The sequence below is a fragment of the Artemia franciscana genome, chromosome 3 (assembly GCF_032884065.1).
Source record: "Artemia franciscana chromosome 3, ASM3288406v1, whole genome shotgun sequence".
Lineage (NCBI taxonomy): Eukaryota > Metazoa > Arthropoda > Branchiopoda > Anostraca > Artemiidae > Artemia > Artemia franciscana.
The window spans coordinates 43,231,712-43,256,790 of NC_088865.1; the positions used below are offsets into that span (position 1 = coordinate 43,231,712).

Sequence of the window (25,079 nt, forward strand, 5' to 3'; positions counted from 1 at the left end):
CTAAAAATGCCTTTTTCTAGTACTTTCAGTCAGAAATTGAAAATACGACAAATTCGACTCCCCCCAAGGTATTGAAAAATATATTTGCCCCCTCCTTCAATTCTGTGAAATGACACCATTGCTTCCAATAATTTACAGAGCCCTCGCGGTCCATCAGTGCGATCTGACTTCAACTCTTTGATAGCTTGTAACATGGTCTGGAACACACTCCCAGAGTCTGCATGATGCTGCCATTCCTTTGGCATCTTCAAAAATAATGTGGGAGTACTTCCAGTTAATAATTGAATTTTTTTTTTGGCTTCCCTTAGAGTTGATTATAAGCGGTTATTATTTGATATTTTAATGCTTAAAATTTTTTCCGGATTTTTATATTAGGAATACATGCCAGATTTATTGATCATCTATTTGGTATTTTTATTGTTAATACAATGTTTTTTGTTGTTAAATGCAATACAATTTTTATATCAAGATTGCATGACAGCCTCATTGATTATATCTTTGCTATTTTAATTACCAGTAAGTATTTTTTATTGTTAATTCTTTTTTTTTAACAATTTATGTTCAAAAATGGAATTGTATATATACTTTTATTAAGTATATTTAGTAATACTTTTATTAAGTCGTTAAAATTCTTCGATCCATCTAGTATTTATTGTTATTTTTCTTTGACAAAGGTATAAAAAAATAATTCTCAGTATTAACGAAATATTTACGAGGGAATTAGGACGAGATTAGGATATGATAGTTAGATTGCGACATATTTTATTCTGCTTGCAACGCCCTCTAAATTGTCTTGTATTCTTTTTCTCTTTCTTTAAGAAATAATATTTTACTATCAGATAAGGAAACAAAAATACCAGTCGTTTACAAGAATTACAAGCGGGAGTGAACATACCTTTAGGATACAAGAAATAGATTTAAAGGGGAGGGGGTAATTTTAGCAAGCACCTAGAAATTATTTTTAAATGAGTACCTTTAATGTGATATTTAAAAAAAAACCTTGCGCCTTTTATGTCACAGATGGGGTTCGTATATTAATAACTTCGTAGCTTCGCTCAATATTTTAGTTTTCCTTGCAGGTTTTGTCATTTCCCCCAACAGGGAATATAATAAAGCATAATTTGAGCATATGCTGATTGACCAAATTAATTTTAGGTCCCCTTTTTTAAAGTCTGGGCCACGAATGCTGAAGGACAAGTCTAAACTGATGAGAAAATGCAATTTTTGGACAGACGAATAATTCCGTCTTTTGTATATCTGATTGGTTCTTTTGTGAGAAGTGTTCAGCCAGTTTAACGAACGAAGTTTTTAAGTCACAAAACTTTTCACAATTAATTTTTCTGTTTCTTTGTAGTTTGTCTTTCTGATAACTTGTCTTTCTTCAAACTCCTTAAAAGGATTGAGACCTCCTTTTTCCGATCGTATAGAAAAGAAAAATAGGAAGATAAATGCCAAGACTATAAGCCTATCAGACATACCTATCCATATTCCTATGAATCCCATGTTCATGAATCCTTCAATCTTGCTTTAAGAACGTTAGTTTTAGCGCCGGTTGACTGTCTCAAAGACAAAGGGCCTATTATCAATTTTCCAAGCATCACAGGGAATTTCCGAAGCAATTTTGATAAAAATTGATAGGGGATCTTAGAGGCGTCAAACAGTTCGAAAACCTAACGAGAAGCTAGTTTTAAACAAAGGAAATGTATAGTCTCTTGCTAATTGTTAAGCAAAACACTGTCTAATCAATGCACATACAGCTTGAATATTGTACATCCTGTATCCTAAGATTTCGATCAAGGCAGTTAGCACTGCAGGAAACTTCTGAAGCTGTAGCATTATCCAGAGACTTCTTTTGAGCTGCTTTTTAATGTTTTCCAAGCAGATATATTAAAATTTTTCCTTTTTAGGGACTGTCCTTTCCTGAATTTTAAAAAGAAAATCCTGCTCCGCTAAAAAAAAAAAAAAAAAAAAAAAAAAAAAAAAAAAATTATGCTTTCTAATGATGTAAGAACTTTAAAAAGAAAATTCTGCTCCGTTTGATAATAAAAAGAAATGTTATGTTTTCAGATTATTTAAGTTTCATTAGATCTAAAGAACTCTATCTTTGGCACAAAACGGGATAAGTTAAACTTTTTTTTTTAATCTCCAGGAAAGTAGGTGTCGGTTTTTAGTTTTGTGTCGCTTATTCGCATCTCTTGTTAGAGCTATACAAGGTATGCCAAGACCTCCCAGTCACTTCTGAATAGTTTGGCCACACAAACTTAAAAAGCTTGTAATAGACGAGATATGGTGATCCTTTAAAGTATCGAAAGACCCAAAAAATCTAAAGTAATTTCAAAATTAAAACTTAACCCAGCCCAATTAGAAGACATCACGGCTGGAAGGAAAAAAAATATTTTAAGCAAAAGGAACATAGTAACCAGACCGTATACGCTGCAAGTAGACAGTGAATGAGGGCAAAGCTGACCATGAAGGGGTTCTCGGAACCTCAGCTTGCGCGTAGAAAAATTTCAACTCTTCAGGAGGAAAACGATAATTTTAAGATTTTCTATTGGTTGTGAATATTAATAATGTACGGGGAAAAATGGAAACTATTCCATAAATATGTCATTTAAAAGCTGGTGGAAGAAAAGTAGACAGATTTTAAGGAATTGCTCAAGCTTTATGTACAAATATTTCTTAGACCAAGCAGTTCGTGGGCGCAAACTGTAAGTAAGGAGTGACTTGTGATAATAGTAACCAAACTCTAAAAGAAAAAGAAATATAACAATAAATGTATTAAAAGAATTTGCATTTTAATTGTTACAAATAAATAAAATTCGTAGATTATAAAATCTCTTCAAATGCTATGAGGCTGGGAAATCTTTCCAAATTTTAGAAAAGAAGGATAACCCCTAAGAAAAGATGATTATGTTAAGAATTACACCATCAATTTTGCATTTCAGAGAACCTCATACGGATATTTTGCACCATTACCTACAAAAATTGCGGAATTTTATATCAACATTCTTTTTAAGATGATTGATCGAGAAGCTTGTTTATTTGTTTATAGTACTGGACTTTATTGTATAAACACCGTACAAAATATATAAACTTTTAACAAAGGAAGACAGAGAAGCAGACACTCGAAGAACCTCTTTTCTTAAAAAAGAAGAAGAAAAGAACAAAAACTTCCCAAAAAGAGAAAAAACAGGAAGAAAGCAAGTAACTAAAGATAAGGACGGAAATCACCGAATAATTTACAGCTTTTTAGGATAGCCCGTCGCTGTTAGATAATAGGGCTAACTCGTTTAACCTATTTTAAGCGTGAGCAACGACGGTGATTCATTTATTAGTTCAGATAATTGGTACTTATCACACCAAGAACGAGTTGATACGTAATGCTTAATCTCGATTTCTTATACTTTATTAACCAAAAAATTCAATTCTTCACAGCTATTGATGAATGACATGGTTGATTCGAACCAGTGGTCCTCGGATATGCGAGGAGGGCTCATTGGAATAAAAATCGCTGTCGTCTTCGAGTAGCGAGAACAATCGCACCAGAGGTGTTTTTTGCTATTTTGTGGTGCAAAAAAAAATTGGGGCCAAATGCAATTGAGCAAAAATTACGCGATGGGCACTCGATTTTGAATTATTGAAAAGCTTAATAATTAGAATCCCGGCTTTAGAGGCCAAAATGCTGATACAGTCAATATGAAATGAACGGCCAATTTACAGATATTCTAAAGCTTCATAAAAGTAAATGAATTCATTTGATGAGTTCATAGATATTATTTACAGCGGTACATAGGTTCATATGACCAATTCGGGAAGAGATTCAATGGATACTTCTGTGAGTGAGGGGGGGGGGGAGGGTTGAAGCCCGCAAAAAGGATTTTTAGGCATAAAACTTCGAACTTTCACTGGGCATTCACATAAATCTAGACGAGGGGGTAGAATTATTTCCTCCTAATCTCTCTTCGTTTTAAGGGTTATTTTCGCATTAAGCCTATAATTTGGTTGTTACGTGGATATTAACTGTAAGATAAAAGATTCCATTCATATGGTTCAGATATGCAAGAAGAGGAAGAGATCCCATAAAAAAATCTGGTGCAAGGACAACACAGAACTTACTAAAATAAGATTTGCTGATCAAAACCTAATAGCATACGAAGATTTTCATAATTTTAGAAAAGAGGCTAAACAGCCCAAAATGGCAAAATCGGCAGCAATCTTGGTGAAATTTGTACAATGAAACTCAAATCCTATGAGAACTCTAAAGCTAGTATCTACAAAAAAACAGCCATTTTAGCCTGTGCAAGTAATGTCATTCAGAATTTTATGGGAACACCTCAGTCTTTATTAATAGGTCATTTGAGATTACAATCGTTGGCTGATAGATAATCAAGCTTCTTAAGTGAAGTCATATAATATAGATTCAGTGTATTGCTTTTCGACCCCATTGTATGAACGAGTTGGTGGTTGGAATGAGCGCAGAAAAAACTCACTCTATTGGAAACTGAAAGCAGGTCCGGATCCAGGGTGAAAAGCTAAAATTGTAATATTTACCATATTGATGGTGCAGCAGGGGGCGGCAAAGTCGGCATTTGCCCTCCCCTGAAAAAACCTAACTCCGGCACTGACTATAAGTTCTAGTACGATTTTGAGAGTTGAAAGGGATTGGGGGTAGACGCTTTTATACGCTCATGTACGTTTTTGCTATCACGCCCTAATCAGGTTTTATAATTTAAAAACGAGCAGCTTCTGTGATGTCGTGAGTCAGCTCGAAACTTTCATGGATCGCTTTCTGGGTTAAAAGAATCGAAGCATTTTGTTGCGATCGGTTTGGGAGCCAGAAAAGTTTTTACCCTCTCATCAAGAAACATGAGAAGGTCTGACAAGTATACCTCGAGGGTCAAAATCCCACCAGGAGCAATGGCCTTAAGTTATAGAAATTACCCATTAACAGAGATTTTAGTAAAAGGCGACCGTATTTAGTCTTGGTTATCCAATCAGCTAGTTGTTATGGATCGTTTGTAGGACAAGAATCCTAGTTCCCTGAGGGTATACTCTGGAAACAACGCCCGTACCTGAATAAATCAAAGTACGCTATGTGCACCCGAGTTTTCAAATCCTCTTCAGAATCACGGGGATGGTTTGGGGGATCGAGCAGTGTTTGGGGAGAGAGTGGCCTTCAGATGTTGACTTGGGCAAGAGAGGAGGTAAATCAAATTCAGGTTATCGAACTAGCATATTTGCAATATCTCGGGAACATATTGAGGGATGGTTAAAACTTCAGAGAGTGATGGGGAGAGGTTGAGGCATAGCGAATAATGAAACAGTTTGTTTCTTTTTTTTAATTTTTGCTCAGCACTTCCTCCAGAAAAATTTACATAAAAAACAGCAGATAAATTAATAGCAACAAATACGATTACCAATCAATTATATTTTTTTGCGATCCAATAGTCAATAAGTTTATTTAAAAACGATCAAACTAATTATTTTCAATGATGAGCATATTCCCGATGCCTTTCAATAGTTCAGATCCATGACTTAGGAAAACTTTTATGCAAGGAAAACATTCTTTTACTCCCAGAAAATATTTATATATCGAAATTCTAGGAAATATTTCCTGCATCTTTAACCTGACTGCCGGCATAGATATAGGCAGCGATCTAATTAAACTACCTTTGTGTTTGAGAAGTCGTTCTTAAAGAATTTGGACAGAGTCCAAACTGTAGCGTAACGGGCGAGGTGTTGAGGGGGCAATCTCCTTCATGCACGCAACAATTTCTGTTCGTTTAAAGTTTTTATGTAGCTCGTTACTTTCAATTTTAAAAAACTTGTTTTTTTATTTGATTTCTGATTGTTTTTAAGTGATGCCAGGAAATCTGGTCCCACCTCCACGGAGAAATGCCCCTTCCCATGGAAATATCCTCTAGATACTTTAATCCCGGTGAAAATTTACTCCGGACAATTACCCTTAACAACTCCACACACAAAAATTGAGACGCAAAGAGAAAGCAAGACATTTAAAAATAATCTTGTATAAAAATTCAGGCAAATTCGCCCACTGTATAGTTTCCCCTGACAATTTCACCCCCTACAAAAATCCTCAGCAGAAAATTCGCCCGTCACCCGAAAATGTATACATACTTTACAATAACAAATACTATGAGTAAAAAATGGTATAAATTTTCTGACTTAAATATCTTTCCCCCGAGACTGTGGGGGATCATTTTGGATCCAAAGGCATAGTTATTGAGTCTTTCAACTACGATGAGCAAAATGGTTCTCAAAATTTTGGTCGGACAACTTTTTGAAAAAAAGGGCGTGGGAGGGGGCTAGGTTGCCCTCCAATCTTTTTTGTCACTTAAAAAGGGCACTAGAACTTTTAATTTCCGTTCGAATGAGACCTCTCACGATATTCTAGGACAACTGGATCGATACGATCACCCCTGAGAAAAATAAACAAATAAACACGCATCCGTGATCTTACTTCTGGCAAAAAATACAAAATTCGGCATTTTCCCACAGAAACTTGAACCCACTACAGTAGGGTTTTCTGATCTAATGGTATGATTTTCACTGATTGTAACACTTTTAGAGGATGTCTCCCCGTTTCTCGGAAATCAGGCAACTTTATTAGGCTCGAAGTCTTTAATCGGTAGGAATAAACTTAATGAAACTTATATACTTAAATCAACATAACAAGCTGATTCTTTTAATATATCTATTGGTATCAAAATTCCGTTTTTTAGTTTCGGTTATTATTGAGCCGAGTCACCCCTTACATACAATTCGTAACCACGAACTGTTTGATCACCCTACCTCGTCTATTGATTTTGTTTTAGTTCGTCACGCCAAACTACTTAAAATTGATCAGGTGGTCTCACCATAACTTATAGAGGTTGGATATGAGATTTGAATAAACAACAGAAAATTAATATTCTGCACCTACTATCTCAAAAATATTAGAATAACCATTTAACTTCTCCAGTTTCGAGCCAGAAATATTCAGTAGTAATGGAGTTTAAATCATTAGTGTGAATTTTCTTTTTTCGATTAAACGGAGAGAATGTTCTTTTTAAATTTCAGGATAGGACAGTCCCTAAAATGATCTAGCACACCTGCTAGGAAAAGTCTAAAATCACCTCAAAGGCAATATCTTTTTTTCAATTTTGAAGCTTTGGGAGTTCCCTGTGGTTCTACCACTTTGATTAAAAACTTAAAACATAAAATTACATCGTCTTTTCATTCAAATTTCATAGTCAAACCGCAGATTCTCAATAACTATCGATAGTGGCTAGCCCCCCCCCCCCCCCTCCAACGGGACAATTTACGCAAGTCCTTTGTCTTTGAGACGGTCTGCAGACTCACAGGATCGCAAAATGATTTTAAGATATTGAATCCCCCAAACTTCTTGGTCACATAAATATTTACCGTGTTTCAAAATTACCTTATACGTTGACTTTAACCGGAAAATCATTAATGGTAATTTTTATGAAAATTTTCTAGTCAGATTAGTAACAATTCTTTTTTTTTACAAAACGCAAGTTTGACTGCCTGGAGAAAACCCAACTGAGAGCAGACACATAACTTCAACCCATCGTTTGGTTAGGGTGAAGAAATTCCTTTATACCTAATATTGAGAAGGGGCTAAATACATTTTAGTGTTTAGGTTATTCAAACTGACCTTTAGAAATAAGCATTCAATATATAATAGCCCCCTTTTTGCTATTTTTGGTTATTACTCATCATTTTGATAAAACATTCTTATAAAGCTACAACACATAATTAAATAAGGTGTTAACAATATGTAAAGCTGAGAAGTCAGTTTGATTTCATATACTCCTGAACGCTAGACTAAAAAACGAATTAAATTTAGAAGTTTCGACCACTTTTATAGCGACAAATCCTGCCTGTCAACATGGCACAATCCAGCACTGGTTAGAAAACTAGGTTCCAGAAAACTCTGATCTGAAGTTCATAGATAGGTGAAAAGAATTAAGGGCATGTGAATTTATATAAAAAAGAACTTGAGTCATACAAAAGGGTCTTTTGAGTCATACGAATCTCTTCGCTCTTAACGCCTTCCCATTCCTCCGAACTTCTTCTCACTTCTGAATCTGGAAATACAATAAAAAGCGATAAGTTATATGATTAGTCAATGATAATATATTAAAATGGTAGAACTTTCTAGTCTTTTTTATACCTGATCCTGCAAATTAAACACGATCTTATATTACCTCCACAATACATGTCAAATAAATATAAGTAATAATATTTTCTTTTTTACGCATTCATTATTTACGGTGGTACAAGTTTCTCTTTCACTTGCCACGTTCTTACCGGAATAGAAAATCAATAGCTCGGTTTGGAGTTAATGATATTATGCGCACTCTGTACTATCATCAACAAGAAATTGCTACTGAGGCTTTCGTAACGCTAAGCCCGCATAACTGTTTAAATATTTCCGGTTGCTTTATGCTGTTTGATATTTGGCAAACCCCCAATTTCGTAAGAAAAAAGGCAAGTCTTCAAGCAGATTCTTTACAGACGTGGAAATGACTAAGAGAGTGGGGTCCCTTAGACCTTAGATCACTCTTTTTTAGTAAAAAAAATAAATAAAAAATAGTATGACACTGCAGAAATTTTGTTTTGTTTTTAGAATATAACTTTTGACAATACAACAACAGTACAAACATAACACAAACTCTTTGATAATACAAACAATGAATCACGCTATTTTATTGTTTCCGCAGGATTTAATTTATTTGTTTACTTTTCCTTAAGCAAATTTTTTTCTTTAAGCAAATTTACAGACTTTCAAGTACATTACCAAAATAATAATGATAAATATGTTGTAGATGAATCAGCTCGGTATCATAACTGATTTTAAAAAAAACTTCATTTAATAGTTGGAATAGAAACAAAAACAAATCCTCGTGACAAGTATCAGGATGAACTGAAACATTCACAATAGTTATCATTAAATGTTCTCGACTAAGACATACGTGCAAACGACCCCCCCCCCCTCACCTCAGAAGTCCAATGTATCTGCACCTATTAATCAGGGCATCAGCTAAAGCTTGATTAATTGCTGTACTGGTCCTTGAAAACACTGGAAAGCTAGTTGAAGCTGAATAAGTTAAGCTAGATTCAACAACTCCATTAGTCTCGATTAAATCTGCCTAGTTATGTCACATAAAACCCCCTTTAATTCGATTCCTTATCAATCTGTGCGCGTAGAATAGTCTAATATCTATTTTCCATTCCATTAGTGAAATTTTTACCCAACTATAGTCACATTCCCAAAATGTAATTTCAACCTATTATAGAAAAAAACTCACTAAATGTGGTTTTGCCTGCTCATGAATAATTTACGAAGTCTAGTAACGAAACAAAAATTCTTTAAGAAAAATCAGAAAAACCCTTACCTTCCTCCACCAGCACCAGCAGACCCTGGCCCTTCCATGAAGAGTTCAATGTACCGATTTTGCATATTTGCCTTATCCTAGAAATGAAAGATAGAAAATAGTGATGCAAACAAATAGACTACTTGATTTCATGTCAAAACATTTGGACACATAATTTTTGTGCTGTTTAATTATGGGATGAAAAACAATATAAAAACAAGAATATCAACTGTAACATATCATTTTTTCAAGGGTATTACACTAATTTTAGTATCAACTCAAATCTTGTGTGAAAGCTCCTGTCTTCCCTAGTCTGATTCACTCGGAATTATTTTAAATAGTCGCTTTGTCCACTCATTTACTGATTACCGGTTATTCTCGAATAAGAGTCCTTGGGGCAGTACTTTGGATGTCGACCTCGTAGCAGCCGGCCCTCAACTTTGGTGATATAGAGGCCCCAAACATCAAAGCAGGCTTTTTCAACCCTTTAATAAAATAGCAGTGACACATATTCCTGGTCATGGGCTGATCAGCCCGGCACAGAGCTTAAAAACAGTAGAAAATATAATAAATTACCACCTCAATCAGGCCCTTAAAAATCGTTTTATCCTCGTTAGAACGAAGGCAAGATTTCAAAATTGCATTGACGTTTCAAAAATATCTAGTGACAGATGCTTGAAAAACACGTTTTTGTTTTGCTGATAGACGGAAAGGCAGTGAGTTCTCAAAAATTATTTATCTTCTTCGGGGAGGAAAAGGGGTTCAAAATAGTAGTCAAGGGTATTTTTAAACTAAGAGTTTAAACCAACAGGGAGCAATAAATATATTCTAATTGTGTTGTGAATGAGTGTCAATTTGTACCTCCGTTTCCAGCGGAGGATCCAACTTGATAACCACAAGGACGCTGCCTTGCGACAGCAAAAGTACGAAAGACAAGGGCAGAACACTAGTCAGAAGAGGGTGAAAGGAATACTAACCAGATCCATCGCTCGTATGGCTTCATCGTATGTTGCAAACTCGACGTAAGCTTCGCCAGATGGTTTGCCCTGGTCGTTATAGCTGATGTTGATGTAAACAGGACGGAGTGGGCGGAAAAACTGCAAGTATAACATTAATATTCATTGACAAAATAATAATAAAAGATATGAATACACGTAACTGATTCAAGGGTTAGACTCGCTACAGGATTCTTCCAGTCATGTACAAGTACTGATAAATGAATAAAAATGCGATAACCTGAATACAAACCCAATCCCATACATCTCAGCCATTAAGTTAGCTGTTTTTCATTTGGTTTGGCCAAAAAATCTAAGCTCTTATGACAAACTCTGTTATTTTGTCGTAGTAATTAAACTTGTTAAGCTTGCAAACATGAAGCAAAAGAATCTATAGAGATGGTCTCATCATTAGGTTACGCCTATGAGTATTATGCACAATTTTTTTTTTAACAAAAGTATAACAGCTGACACAACTGCTGTTTTCTCTCGTTTGTTTGTCAATAATAAATAAGCCCTTTACCTCTTACAATACAATGAATTATTCTCACATCACAAAACTCAGAATTCAAATTCCCTTTACTCTACCCATAAAAATCCTTTCCGGAAAGTTTAGACTTGACTTCCTAAGCCTGGGAGAAAGAACAGTAGAATTACTAAACACTTTTCGTTACCATTTCAGCTAAACCTAATTCAGGATGAAATACTCAGCCTAAAACAAACAGCAGGCAGTTTGCTACTCCCACAACACATCATATATCCCCTGGTCTCACACATCAGTTCAATTGTTGGTCTCCCTCTCGTATTATACAAGCCTGACTAGGAAAAACTATTTTCAATAAATAATATCAAGTGATTTAAAATATTATCCGAAACCTCCTTTCCTCTGAAAAAATGAAGCCAGCTTTGCTACTCATAGAGACTATTTGTCTCGGTTTGACTCTCTCAAGTCTTTCATCAGTTCCACAAAGTTGACCAAATCCTTCCACCAAGTTGGCCAAATTCCGTAGATTAGAGGGAAAATGACGAAAGACCCCATCTGCCTGAAGGCATCTCCTTTTCTTTTCTTCTGCAAAAACCATTAAATATTTTCATCTATTCCCGTCGGAAGTTAATACTATAATTTTCAAAGTGATTACGAATCCTCTATAAATTAAGTAAAAAAGGGTAGCTCTGAAAGCACCAACAATATTTTTAAAAATTAAACAAAAATCAAATTACCGCAGCTATGTCGGCTTCCGAAGCCTTGTATGGGAGTCCTCTCATCTGTATTCTGAAGCTTCCGCCTCCTACTGGTCCCATTCGTCCGGGTGGTCCTAGTGGACTACCGAAACCACCATAACTACTGAACGGGGCACCAAATCCTAAAGAAAAGATTAAAAATCCTATAAAATTCACAAAAATAGGGAATTCAGGAAAATATGTTCACTATCCGGGTATTTGTGAATATAGATCTCAAATTCGCATGGCAAAAGTATAACTTGGCAAGTCTTTCATGGGAAAGTTTTTTTTCCAAGATTCAAATATGAAGAAAATGTGCTAAGGCGTTACAGTAATTGAGGGCCCCTACTCTTTACATCAATGTTTAGCTTGTTATCACTGTGGTTTCCATGATGAAAGTGCTTTTAGCTGTAGCTTTGAATCGTTGGATTTTTTGTAAAACCTTTAAATATTTTGAAACACACTCAATGAATGAAAACACAAACAATTAACTGACAATATTCGTTGCATTTTTGAATGCCTCCACAGAAGTAAAAGCAAACTTTAAGGATAAAAAAAGGTGGACTGAAAAGAACGGACAACCCCATCATATTTGGAGATGATTTGAGTTAGCAGCCCCTCTCATGAGCTAATCATGGCAAATCCTAACTATGTCTCCCCAAGATATTAGAGTGAACAATTGAATTGAAAATAAAGATATGAAACTGCACAGTAAAACTGAAGTACCAGTGATAGTGAAAAAGAAATCAGTCAACTGAAAACTTATACAGCAAAATACATCCCTGATTACTAACATGGAGTGAAGGTCCCACCGGTGGGGTGTGGCAATATTTTCACGTGTCGTGGGCAGGACGTGCTCCCCTCGGCTGAATAATCTTCAAACCTTTAATATGAAAGAAAAACATTTTTGCGTGAACGATGCCATATTCATATGCATTTAAAGAGCCAATAAATACATAGTAGCATCGCAATAAGGTCATATATTGTATAAAAGATGTTGCATTTATACAATAGTTTTCATTAGTATAAAATCAAACAGTTCGTGGTAACGAGCTGTAGTAAGGAGCGACCCGGCTCAATAGTAACTGAAACAAAAAAAAAATGGAATTTTGATACCCATAGCTACATCAAAAGAATAATAGGGGGAAACACCCCCTAAAAGTCATACAATCTAAACGAAAATCACACCATCAGATTCAGCGTATCAGAGAACCATATTGTAGAAGTTTCAAGCTCTTATCTACAAAAATATAGAATTTTCGCATTTTTTGCAAGAAGACAGATCGCGGATGCGTTTTTATTTGTTTTTTGTTGTTGCTGGTTTTTTCCAGGGGTGATCGTATCGACTGAGTGGTCCTAGAATGTCGCGAGAGGGCTCAATCTAACGGAAATTAACAAGCTCTAGTTCCCTTTTTAAGTAACCAAAAAATTGGGGGGCACCTAGGCCCCCTCCCATGCCCATTTTGTCCCAAAGGTCACCGGATCAAAATTCTGAGACAGCCATTTTATTCACCATAGTCGAAAAACCTAATAACTAAGTCTTTGGGGATGACGTACTCCCCCCGCAGTCCCCGTGGGAGGGGCTGCAAGTTACAAACTTTGACCTGTGTTTACATATTGTAATGGTTACTGGCAGTGCTGCAACAAGTACTCCAAATTCTTACTTAAGTATCAAATATCAAGTACTTGCCAAAATTGTACTTAAGCAATACTTGAAGTATTTATTCTATATATATATATATATATATATATATATATATATATATATATATATATATATATATATATTTTCTGATATAAAGCCTGCGCTATCTTTTTTAAAGGCCATTCTGAAGGTTTCTTAGCCCCTTTCCTTGCCTATAAAATGTCCCCTGTCATTCCACTCTTGGAAATCTTAATCAAGAACCAGAATTTCCGTTTTATCGTTTTTAACCGTTTCCCTTGTTCGGCTGGTACACACCCAATGAAGTCCAAGAAAATAATCTGAACCAATTTTCAACACAACGGCTTGAAAGCAAAAGACTTTCAAAACCATTAAGTGAAGTCAAAAAACTCCTGATTGGATCAGACAGATCACATGACAGGATTGACACAGTGCACGTAGGGTTGAACTTCTAGTGATTAGTATTCAGTCAAATCTGGCACGTTTGAAAAGATACACGGTTATTCTGAAACATGCGGGAATGACAAAAAAAAAATATATTGAAAATATTTTCCCTTGTTTGGCTGGTAGACACCCAACAAAGTCCAAAAAATAATCTGAATCAATTTTCAACACAACGGCTTGAAAGAAAAAGACTATCAAAACAATTAAGTGCAGTCAAAAAACTTCTGATTGTATCAGACAGATCACATGACAGGATTAATACAGTGCACATAGAGTTGAACTTCTGGCGATTAGTGTTCAGTCAAATCTGGCACGTTTGAAAAAATACAGGGTTATTCTGAAACATGTCGGAATGGTGGAAAAAATATTGAAAATAGAAAAATAAACTTTTGATTGGCTTTAAAATAGATAAAACATAAAAAAGTAGTTCATTCTCTGATTCAATAAGTAAAAACCTTAGCAACAAAAAAACTCAAATTTAAAAGTAAGGAGCCAAGTGAGTCAGTTGCAGACTTTTTTAATAAGAGAAATTAAAGCTCAATAATCAAAAGCCGAAAATCAATTGATGGCAAGTCTCGCCCTCGGCACCTTTACAAGGAAACTGCCTCAAGTTTTCAAGTTAAATTTCAGACACGCTATGAAAATGCATGGCATCTATGTCCTTTGGCTGGTTTTCACTCAAGCAAACCGCATGGTGTGTAGTCGATTCAGATGATGGGTAAAACTCCCTACAAACATATATTATAAAATCACGGGCCTGCAGCAAGCCCGCTGATTCAGACGCATTCCATACGGCTGGTCAAACTGCAGAATGAATGAATGAATCAATGAATGAACTTGACTATCCGTAAAAGTATAAAAAAAACGAAGTACGGAGTTTTATAAATAAACAAAAACGATGAACAGCAAGAAAAAAAAAATCAAACTAACAAAAGACAACATGGATTAATTAACCAGTATCAATATAAAAAGGCTGCAGAGGGTCGTAAACGTGAATAAAGTCTTTTTACATAAATCATCACTGGAAGACCGAATCCAAGAAGGCATGTCTATCAAACGGAATCGAGCAATTATTTTTCTGTTTTGGTGCCATCTAGGAAGCCAGAGGAGGCTTTTGCAATATCTGAAATAAGCCGCACGTAGAGTATGGGGATTTTTCTTACGAAACAGATGAGCCATGCCTGATAAAAACAAAAGCACAGGGGCGCAATAAGCGTTATAAATCATGCACAAACCGTTGCGGTTGTAACGGTTTTTGTCTGGGGATACGTATGCGACGCGTAGATTTTTTATGGCTTGATTTACTAGGGATGAAAAGGTAGGATTTTTATGGCTTGATTTACTAGGGATGAAAAGGTAGTGGAAAGTGCTGGACCGAAACACAGACCAAGCCAACTAACTAAAGAAGAACATGGCAGAATTGCAGTCCCAGCAACGAATGGAGCGATCACATAAAGGCTATTAAAACAAATAAACTCGCATTTAGACGCATTAACTGACAGTCCAATCTTTGATAGCCCATTGGTTAATATGGTAAATTTGGAAAGCAATCCACGGTGAGTTCGGGCAACAAGAAGAACGTCGTGTGCATATGCAACAGAAGACAAACCAATATTACCGTAAGAAACAGAACTTTTAAGGGGACGCAGGCACGATGCAAGCACACATTTAAATATACTAGAAGACAATACGGCAGAAGTTGCAACCTATCTATTTCTAGCAGCAGTTTTCACACCATGAAGTGGCAAAAACCATGAGACTAAGTCAAAAATCTTCTGAGAAAAAAGGAATAAAACAAGAGCTAAGAGCTCATATGGCACTTTTGACGAGGTCGTAAGAGCCAAGAGCTCATATGGCATGAGCTCTAGCAAAATTATAAGAATCGATAGATTCTTTTAAAAGAAAAATCAGAGGCTTAATGTTGGTCGGCATTTAAAATAAGAGCTCAGAGACACAAGGCCCTTTTAAATATCAAAATTCATTAAGATCCGATCACCCACTCACAAGTTAAAATACCTCATTTTTCTAATTTTTCCTCTCCATTCACCCCCCCCCCAGATGATTGAATCGGGGAAATCAACTTTATCAAGTCAATTTGTGCAGGTCCCTGACACGCCTACCAATTTTCATTGTCCTGGCACGTCCAGAAGTACTGAACTCGCCAAAGCACTGGACCACCCTAACTACCCCAAAGAGAGTGGATCCAGTCCGCTTTCGTCAATCACCTATCTACGACATTTGCTTATTCTACCCACCAAGTTTCATCCCGATCTCTCCATTCTAAACATTTTCCAAGATTTCCGGTTTCTCCCTCCAACCCTCACCTAATGTCACCAGAACTGATCGGGGTTTAAAATAAGAGATCTCAGACATGAGTTCCTTCTTAACATCAAATTCAAAATACCTCACGAACGGTCATCCGCTCTTAAGTTAAAAATATCTCAATTTTTGTGATTTTTCCGAATTAACACCCAACTCCCCCCCCCCCAGATGGTAGAATCGGGGAAAACTATTTCAAACTTAATCTGGTCTGGTCTCTGATACGCCTGCCAAATTTCATCGTCCTAGCTTATCTGGAAGTGCCTAAACTAGCAAGACCAGGACTGAAAGACCGACAGACCTACAGAGTTTGCGATCACTGTATGTCACTTGGTAAATACCAAGTGCCATACAAAGTAATTTTTCTCTGGGAATGGAATATTTGGTTGAAGGTTGGCTTCAGTATGACATATTTTGGAAAAGGGTTATTTCCAGGCTTTGGGCAAGCCATGGGTGGAACTAGTTATAGGCCCTACTAAACTGAAGGAAAACTCGACTTTCTTAAAACTTGAAACCCCCTCCTCCTCGCCCTATTTTAGATAGGGCTTGTGGTATCAAAGCTCGATGAGCCCTGATCCTAGTCATCTTTGGTCTAGCTCTCATTTGGATCCGTTGCTCCATTCGCAAGTTATACTAAATTAAACAAACAACTTCACCGAGATCCATCAATCTCTCGCAAGCTACACTATCCCAGAACTCAATGCATACCATACTCTTAGGCATCTTTATTCAATTTTCATCGAAATTCAACTCCATATGCAAGTTACAGTGAATTAAATAAAAAGATCGAATTTTTTTTAACACTTAAAGCCACATCGCCCTAATTAAGCTCAATTTTAAATCCAAATAGTTCAATTTCAATACAAATCTGACTGGCGGTTCTCCCGCTATACTCGATTGCACAGACGGGCGGACAGACAGAAAGATCGCAAAAACCCATCTTGATGGATATTTTCCACTATCCAAATAGGTGATGATACCTGGATGATGATATGTCACTGTTTTCTTTTTTTGGATCCAATTAGCCAACATGGCTACCTAAGACGTTGAAAAATCCGTCCGTCCGTCTGTGTAATGACGTATAGGGGGAGAAACGCTGGTTGGATTTGGGTGAAAATTTTGATGGCCTGATTTGGTGCCAAGGATCATGAGAGACATTTAGTTGAAAGATGAAGACCCTAGCTCAAATAAAACAGGGGGGAGAGGGCTTTACCTGCTAAAAACAGTTTATCGTTTAATTCAGAGTAACTTGCAACTGGAGTAATGGGTCTGAATGAAAATTAAACCACAGAGGCTTAAGACCATGACACATATCAAGTTTTGAGATAAAGACCCTAGCTCAAATTTAACAAGGGGGAGCGGGTTTAATTTCTGAAAAATTTAAGTTTTCTGTATAATTTAGTATAACTTTCAAATGGAGTAACGGATCCGAATGAAAACTAGACCAAAGATGCCTAAGATCAGGGCTCATATCACGTTCTGGTATCACAAACCCAATCTCAAATAGGGCGAGGGGGTGAGAGTTTCAAGTATTAAGAAAGTTGAGTTTTCCTTTAATTTAGTATGGTCTATAACTTATGAATGGAGTGACAAATCTGAAGTCAGATTCGTCTGAATACCTGAATTTGCTGGAACGAATTTGACAAAATACCACTGCATTGGATCCAGCTAGAATTGCCTAGACTTGTTTATTGCAGACAACATTTAGAGGGGCAAAGATTCATAGCTTCAGTAGTTTTACCAATAATATGGTCCTGAAGATGGTGAAATGGTAGAAATCTGGTTCAGTTGACGAGATGACAAAACTTAAACACTAATGTCAGAAATTTAAGCCCAAATGGACTAGGGTATGCAACATTTAGCGCCAACAAGGGATTTTAGCTCACTGTAGACCAGTGAACTGTGAAATAATTTCAATTTTCTTTGTTATATAACTTTTAAACAAAAATTAAACCAAGTGTTAATCATACTATTATTTTTTTTTGTCAAAAACAAATACCTTATTTCATATTCAAAAATAGAGCATGGAGCTATATCTGAGTTTACTCTAAATCTCAAGGATGATGTTTTATTGTACATTGCCAAAGCACAGACACACAAAAGCTATATCTGAGTTTGCTCTAAATCTAAAGGTGATGTTTTCTTGTACATTGCCAAAGCACACACACACAAAATGTTCGTGTCAAAGGTAAAGTATTTCGTAATCTTACTTAAGTATCAAGTAATAAGTACACCCTAGAGTTTTTACTTAAGTACAAGTAATGGAAAATTTTTCTTAAGTAGTACTTCAAGTAAGTGACAGCACTGGTTACTGGAAAGTGTACAGACGTTTTCAGGGGATTTTTTAGTTTAGGGGGAGAGTTTAGGGGGGGGGGGGTTACGTGGGAGAATATTTCCATGAAGGAACTTCTCATGGGGGAAGAAAATTTCAATGAAGGGGGCGCAGGATTTTCTAGCATTTTTTGAAAAAACAATGAACAAATAAATATGAAAAGTTTTTTCTACTGAAAGTAAGGAGCAGCATTGAAACTTAAAACAAACAAAACTTATTACGCATATGAGGGGTTTACCTCCTCGTAATACCTCACTCTTTACGCTAAAGTATTTTTACTAATCTCAACTATTTATTCTACGGCCTTTGTGATTCAGAGGTCATTCTTAAGAAATTGGGACAAAATTTTAGCTGTAGTGTAAAGAGCGACGTATCGACGAGGAGTGAACCCCCCATATACGCAATAAAAACATACGAATATAGAAGTTCATTATGTAAGTTAATTCGTAACATACGTATATTTTTTACCAATGAAAATGTTCGTAAAAAATTAAAATTTCTAATTGCCTTTTTAAGTAATCAAGAAATTAGAGGGAAACTAGGCCTCCTCCCTCGCTCCTTTTTTCTCAAAATCTTCCGATTAATTGCAATTAATTAATATGCAATTTCGTTTTGATTATTTATGTGCGGAGAGCCAAGATCAAAACATGCATTAATGCACAATTACCGAGCTTCATACACCAAGAGGCTCCATAAGTCGTCCCCCGAATCGATATGTGCGATTCCTGGGAGTTCTTTTGGATTAAAATTTATCATTTAAGTGGCATGTTCAAATAATAAGTGAAAATTTCCCGTGGACGTGGGATCATCCGAAAATTAAAGTGTCTATTTCCTTTCCCTATCCTCCGTCTTTTATACTTCTCTCTGATTTACCCTTATATATGTTACTGTTTGTCTGTGTGGATGTCCACATTTCCCTCGGTACTTGCTCCTATTCACTATCTTTATGAGAAAGCGGCAAGAATTCTCCAGTCAGCTACACACACTCCTCTTGACCTCCTCAAAATTTAAGATATCCTCGTTGGCATATCAATACTTCCAGGGAGATCTCCCATGTTGCTTTTCGGGACTGCTTAAACTAGTAGGGGAAGTAAATTTGTATATGGTTCGTAACCGGGAGGATGTGATGATTCCAGCTAGTCCCTCGGTTCGTTCAGACTTCGGCCTGGCTGTGACTGTGGGGCGTGCTTGGAACTTGGTTCCCATTGAGATCCGGCAGTCACGAACACTTGGCTTCTTTAAGAGACAGATGAAAAGTTTCTTATGAAAGGCTTCTTATTAAATGTTTCTTATGGTTTATTTATAATTATTTTTTCTTTTTTGGGTTGTTCTTTGTTGGTGTTGTATCCTCGATGACACGAGAATTTTAATTTGTATTTTATTCTCGGGTGATGTGAGGGTCGCTGTTTCGTGGGGACTGCCGGTGAGTTGATTTCTTTTCCTTATATATTTATATTTAGATGTTAGTATGTTTATGACAAGTTTTATGATTCTTTATTTATTGTATGCCGTTTCCCAAATACCGGGCCATTGAGCCCTTTGGGATATTGTTTTTGTTATAGTTATTTTATGAAAATAAATAGAATTTGAACTTCAAAAATGTCCAGAAATTAAAAAAAAGTTTTTTAAATGAAAGTAAGGAGCAACATTAAAACTTAAAACGAACAGAAATTACTCCTTATATGAAATGGACTTTTCCTCCTCAACGCCCCGCTCTTTACGCTAAAGTTTCTTACTGTTTTAAAAAGTAGAATTAAGAGAAAGAATCAAAGCCTAAAAGCTTTGTTATTTTTAATACCAGCAAAATCAAAAATCCTAGAAAATCCTGGTTTTCTGGTAAAAATATACCTAAAATAGATCCAGGGGCAAAATGCGTATGTATTTTGATGTCATTGGTACTTCAAAAGAAATATAAAACTCTTAAGTAGAGTCAAGTGTATGAAAACAAAACTTTATCCTTTTCCTGTTTTGGGTTAATGTCTTTTTTCAGGAGTCTAGGAGAAATGACGAAAAAAATCAAGCTTTCTTTTTAATATTAATATAACTTACCACCATAGTTGCTGGGTGCGCTTCCACCGAAGCCTCCATAACCAACATCATCGAAGTCACTATAGCCTAAAGAGAAAAAAGGAAATTATAAGTTGGATACATAATTCTCTTTTTTACATTATTTGAGCAATGAATGGTTGAATCAGGAACCTTGAAAAACAAAGCTTGAATTAGGATCACATCAGGAAGAATGAATAAAAATCAATCTTTTTTAAGCTTCAACACAAATGAACGGCGAGGCAATGAAAGTGATATTAATCAAGACGATACTTGTAATTTAATTTTTTTCAAATCCTTACAAACGACTAAGGGCAACAGCTTTTTTTTCTGTTTTATAACGGTGATTTTACTGAGTAGAGCCCTTGAACAACTTTTCATTTCGGTTAGCAGACAATTAACAACTTGAGCTAAACTCCAAGGAGTCGAATTATGTTTCGTCCCCTGGCAATCCTGATCTGAAAAACATGATAAGATATTAAACAATATATGCATTATTTAATTTTTGAGGATAGTGTAAATACATACGCTTTTCCAAAATCCCAAGCTCAGGACCGAAACTTCAAGATCCGGGGGAAAATCATAATGAGTGATAGCCTTGATAAGAACTTGGTACTAATTTAGGAATGCGTCAAAAAGCATTAAATTTCAACTCTGTCTTAGTAGACCTACTGGTGCTTTTAAAGTATAAAATGGTAAATCACTCCACTTTGATATCAAACTATCGAAGTGCAAACCTTACAATTTGGTCAGTTGGTATAAACAAAACTAATTTTTTTAATTAGAAACCGAACTTTACGGTCCACCCTCCCCAAATCTTGGTCATTGCGATTTATCTAACTTTTTTATGTTTACCATAGAACTCAACGTGACATGGCAACCTTTTTTTCCAAGGTGTAAACAAAACCCTCTGTATGTCCAGGGTCGGATCTAGGAGAGGCTAGGGGGGAAGGAGGCGTACCACGCGGCCAAAAAAAGCGAAATTGTAATATTTTTCAGCAAAACTTGCAACATTAACAATATTGATGTGTGGCAGGGGCGGCAAAGTCTACATTTGCCCCCTCCCCTGAGAAAAAACCTAACTCTAGCTCTGTATATGGCTCTCTTTGACCCATTTCAAAACTTACCTGAGGAGAATCCTCCGCTTCTCATGCCCATGCCACCGCCAATACGGTCATAAGGGGTTGGTCTACCCCTTCCCATTCGCATTCCCATCAATCGTGGAGCTATTGCGCTGTTCATTTCATCAATTGAACAACGGAAAATTTCAATGTATCTAACAAGAACAACAGAATATGAATATAATTACAAGTAATCACAAATAAATATTTCAAGAAACAACTATTCCTATTTCAAAATTGGTATTATTAAGCTTCATATAAGAAATAGAAAATTTGCTCTTTTATCCTGAAATAAAATCTAATGGAACTGAGGGTTTTAAGACCAATCCAATAACAGCCTAATATTGAACTTCAAATAATTTCCGTATAATTGTTGTACACATAGATAAAAAAGGACATGAATCAATTAGCTAAGAGTATAGAACCAATGGAAGAAAAGAGTTTCATCATTAATTTTATTCGTTAAACTAATCAAAATATTTACGTTTGATTTTAACTTTTTGGCTATGTACTTTGGACATATTGGGCGAACAAATGGACATCTTGGTCCATTCATTTTTTTCAATAACCGTGGTATCATTTTCGCCAAAAGATTTAAGCCTTTAATACTTTGCTGTCAAACTAGTCTCCTATGTCAAAGTACATGTGACTAAAGAAAGGATATATGATGGCAAATTAAACCCTAAAAATAGCTATTCTTCCAAAAATTGTTTTACTTTTTTAAAAAGCCTATTTTATTTTTACTAATAACTCAGTCTACTCATTAAGTACCCAAAAAAAGGAATTTTAAATACTGTACCTTAATCAATTATTTTTTTTGCTATTCTTAATGAAAGATTAAAAACTATTCATTTTGTAAGGCAAAATCATTAGAGCCCAGCTCACCCTAAACAGCCTACAAATGTTTTCTTTTAGTGTCCGTTCTAGAGTTTACAAAATGCTTCGAACTTTCGATTTATTTATACTCACATCTAATATATATACTCACGGTTTCGATAGCCTAGATTCAATAATAATTTTTTTACAAGCAAGGAAATCCTACTTGTAACGCACACAATTTCTAATGGGAATAGGACCCAAATTTGAAATAACAGCCAAGAAAGCACAATAAATGAAAAAGCACTTTTGAATTTTTTTTTAGATTGTTCTAGACAAGGTCCCAAAAATTGCTTTACCGTTTCGTAATGAAAAGAAGGTCCAGGATTCAATCATTCAAAATCTAAGGTACTTAATCACAAAAAAACATATGGGACAGCATTAGCATAATAGGCACTGGTCAATTGCTATACCCTCTATCAAGATGGGCACAACTATCGCAGTGATATTGTACACCCGTTTATAATTGATTCACGAGCAAGGTTAGTCCCAAGTCTAATTTGAGCCTGCCATTAATTCAAAACATTGATATCTGATGCCCAAATGTGTCTGAAAGGAGCCTTTGATCTGAGAACCTAATTGTAAGCTACCCTAAGAGCTTACATGAAATACCTAACAGAACCTTCAAGCCCGGTCTTATTTGGTGGAATAAGGGTTACTAGGGTTTTTCATCATAAGAGTTGTATACATGAATTGCAAACAGTAACATTACTCTTTCCTTGTTTTCATTTCGCTTCTTACTTTTATATTTAATACAGTTACAACGACCATGCCTTTTTCTCCTGAATAACCAATAATCATTCCAAACTTGTATCAGGGTATTGCCTTACTAAAGTGAATGAAGAAAAATAGAACAGCGTATATTGTTGGTGCTATTCATCTTATTCACCCAAAAATAAAGGAGTCTTACTACCGTTATTCACAAATTAAGACCAAACTATTTCACTAATTAAGATTGGGCTTTACTGAATGATTTGCATCCTATTTGTGTTTCTGTCTGGTCAATTGTCACTTTTGTTTACAAATAGTACTTTACCTATTTATTTTTAACTTATAATTTAATTCTGCTCCTAGTTTTATAACTTATTTACAATATTGAACTCATTGTAGAACATTACCGACAATTTTTTGCCAGATTTTTCAATAAGAATTTTTTACCATGCATTGAATACATCATGGTAAGTAAATAAATAACACGATTAATTGTATCAATAGCAAAAAATGACTTAATTACAATTAAAATCACAAGCTCTTATAAGGGTGATGTTATAGAAAAATTATGTATTTAAAGAAATTAACAACCAAATCTGAATGTTTAATTATAATTGCTACTCTAAATTTCCCAGGAATATTGGCAAAAAATTTGAATATTGTTGTTGTTTTTTCTTCCAGATTTCAAAGTTTGAAGGAAAATAATCGTAGTGTAGCTTCACTGCTTAAAGATTTTTTTTTAAATCATTATTTTATTATTTTAGCATTGTAATTCTTTATTAATTATTTTAATCAATATATATTTAATATAATTAAATAATTATTTAGATATAGAATTTAATTAATCATTTTAATTATAGCTATTTTATTATTATTATTTTAATTGTTCTGTAAAATATTACAAAATTTTATTCAATTATTTTATTATAGAATTTGTTTTAATGAAATGTTATAATATATTTACTGCTTAATAAAATCATTTAACTTCTTGTCAGATGTTATGTTACAGATATAAAACATAGAGAGAAAATAAAAACCAGTTTGCATATGTTGTATCATAATTTCTATCCTAAATTCCTCGGCACTTTTCGCAAAACCCTGAATATTTCTGATTTGCTTTTCCCCAAAATTTTCAGAAGTTTAAAGTAAATAATTAAGCTGAACGAAGTATGTTCTATGCAGCAAAGCATAGGAAAACTGGTCTGAAGATACTAAGTTCCTCTTCGAGTCATGCGTAAAAGAACAAGTTTTGTTAGAAGGCATGATATATGTGTATTTTTAAATAAGTCGCGTTACGTATACTGGTCAAGTCGTAATTATCCTATAATCAGTGAAATAAGTAAAAAAAAAAAAATTATCTGCCAAATTTCAGAATATTTCAAAAGAAACATGGACCTTCAATTACAATTCTAATTTTAGTTAACGGAAATTATTTTTCTAGTTCTTCTGGGTAACGCTGCACTCTCGGTGGCGCTCGAGGACTTTATTTCATATTAAACTCGTTTCTAATGGGTCATCACATCGGTTTTTATGAGTAGCAACTTTGGATCTTTTAATTTCCATAAATGCCCTTCCCCTCTTAAGGTCTTCTTAACATTTTCTCCCTTTTTCAAAAATTTTCCCAGACTTGTAACCTATTATGAACAACTATAAACTCAAAGAACTTTACAGCCTATATTTGAAACCACTAAAAAGCAGATTCTTTTGGTGTAGGAAATTTATCATTTTTTAAACAAGTTCATTTAGATGAGATAAGAATTAATAAAATATTTCCAAAAATTGGCATCACAAGCCCCCAAGAGCCGAACTCAAATTTCGGAATCAACAAGTAAAAGTAGTTGTTTAACAGCTTGTTGAAAAATGAATTGATACAAAGGATTATCACATAATCATCCACACGAGTATTGTATGGATAATTATCCATACAAAACTACATGTACAATTATTAAT

The 25,079-nt window shown here is 35.1% G+C and overlaps 1 protein-coding gene across 1 annotated transcript in view; it reads right to left on the reverse strand.

The window, feature by feature from the left end:
• Positions 1 to 7,989: 7,989 nt before the first annotated feature.
• Positions 7,990 to 25,079, reverse strand: part of LOC136025293 (heterogeneous nuclear ribonucleoprotein H-like) — a 31,077-nt gene continuing 13,987 nt past the window's right edge. Inside the window, exons 5-10 of the mRNA XM_065701179.1 lie at positions 21,549 to 21,697; positions 20,425 to 20,490; positions 11,618 to 11,760; positions 10,379 to 10,498; positions 9,423 to 9,499; positions 7,990 to 8,111 (exon numbers count right to left, since the gene is read on the reverse strand). Coding sequence (XP_065557251.1) covers positions 8,069 to 8,111; positions 9,423 to 9,499; positions 10,379 to 10,498; positions 11,618 to 11,760; positions 20,425 to 20,490; positions 21,549 to 21,697 — 598 coding nt within the window. The 3' untranslated portion in view covers positions 7,990 to 8,068. The remainder of the gene's footprint in view (positions 8,112 to 9,422; positions 9,500 to 10,378; positions 10,499 to 11,617; positions 11,761 to 20,424; positions 20,491 to 21,548; positions 21,698 to 25,079) is intronic.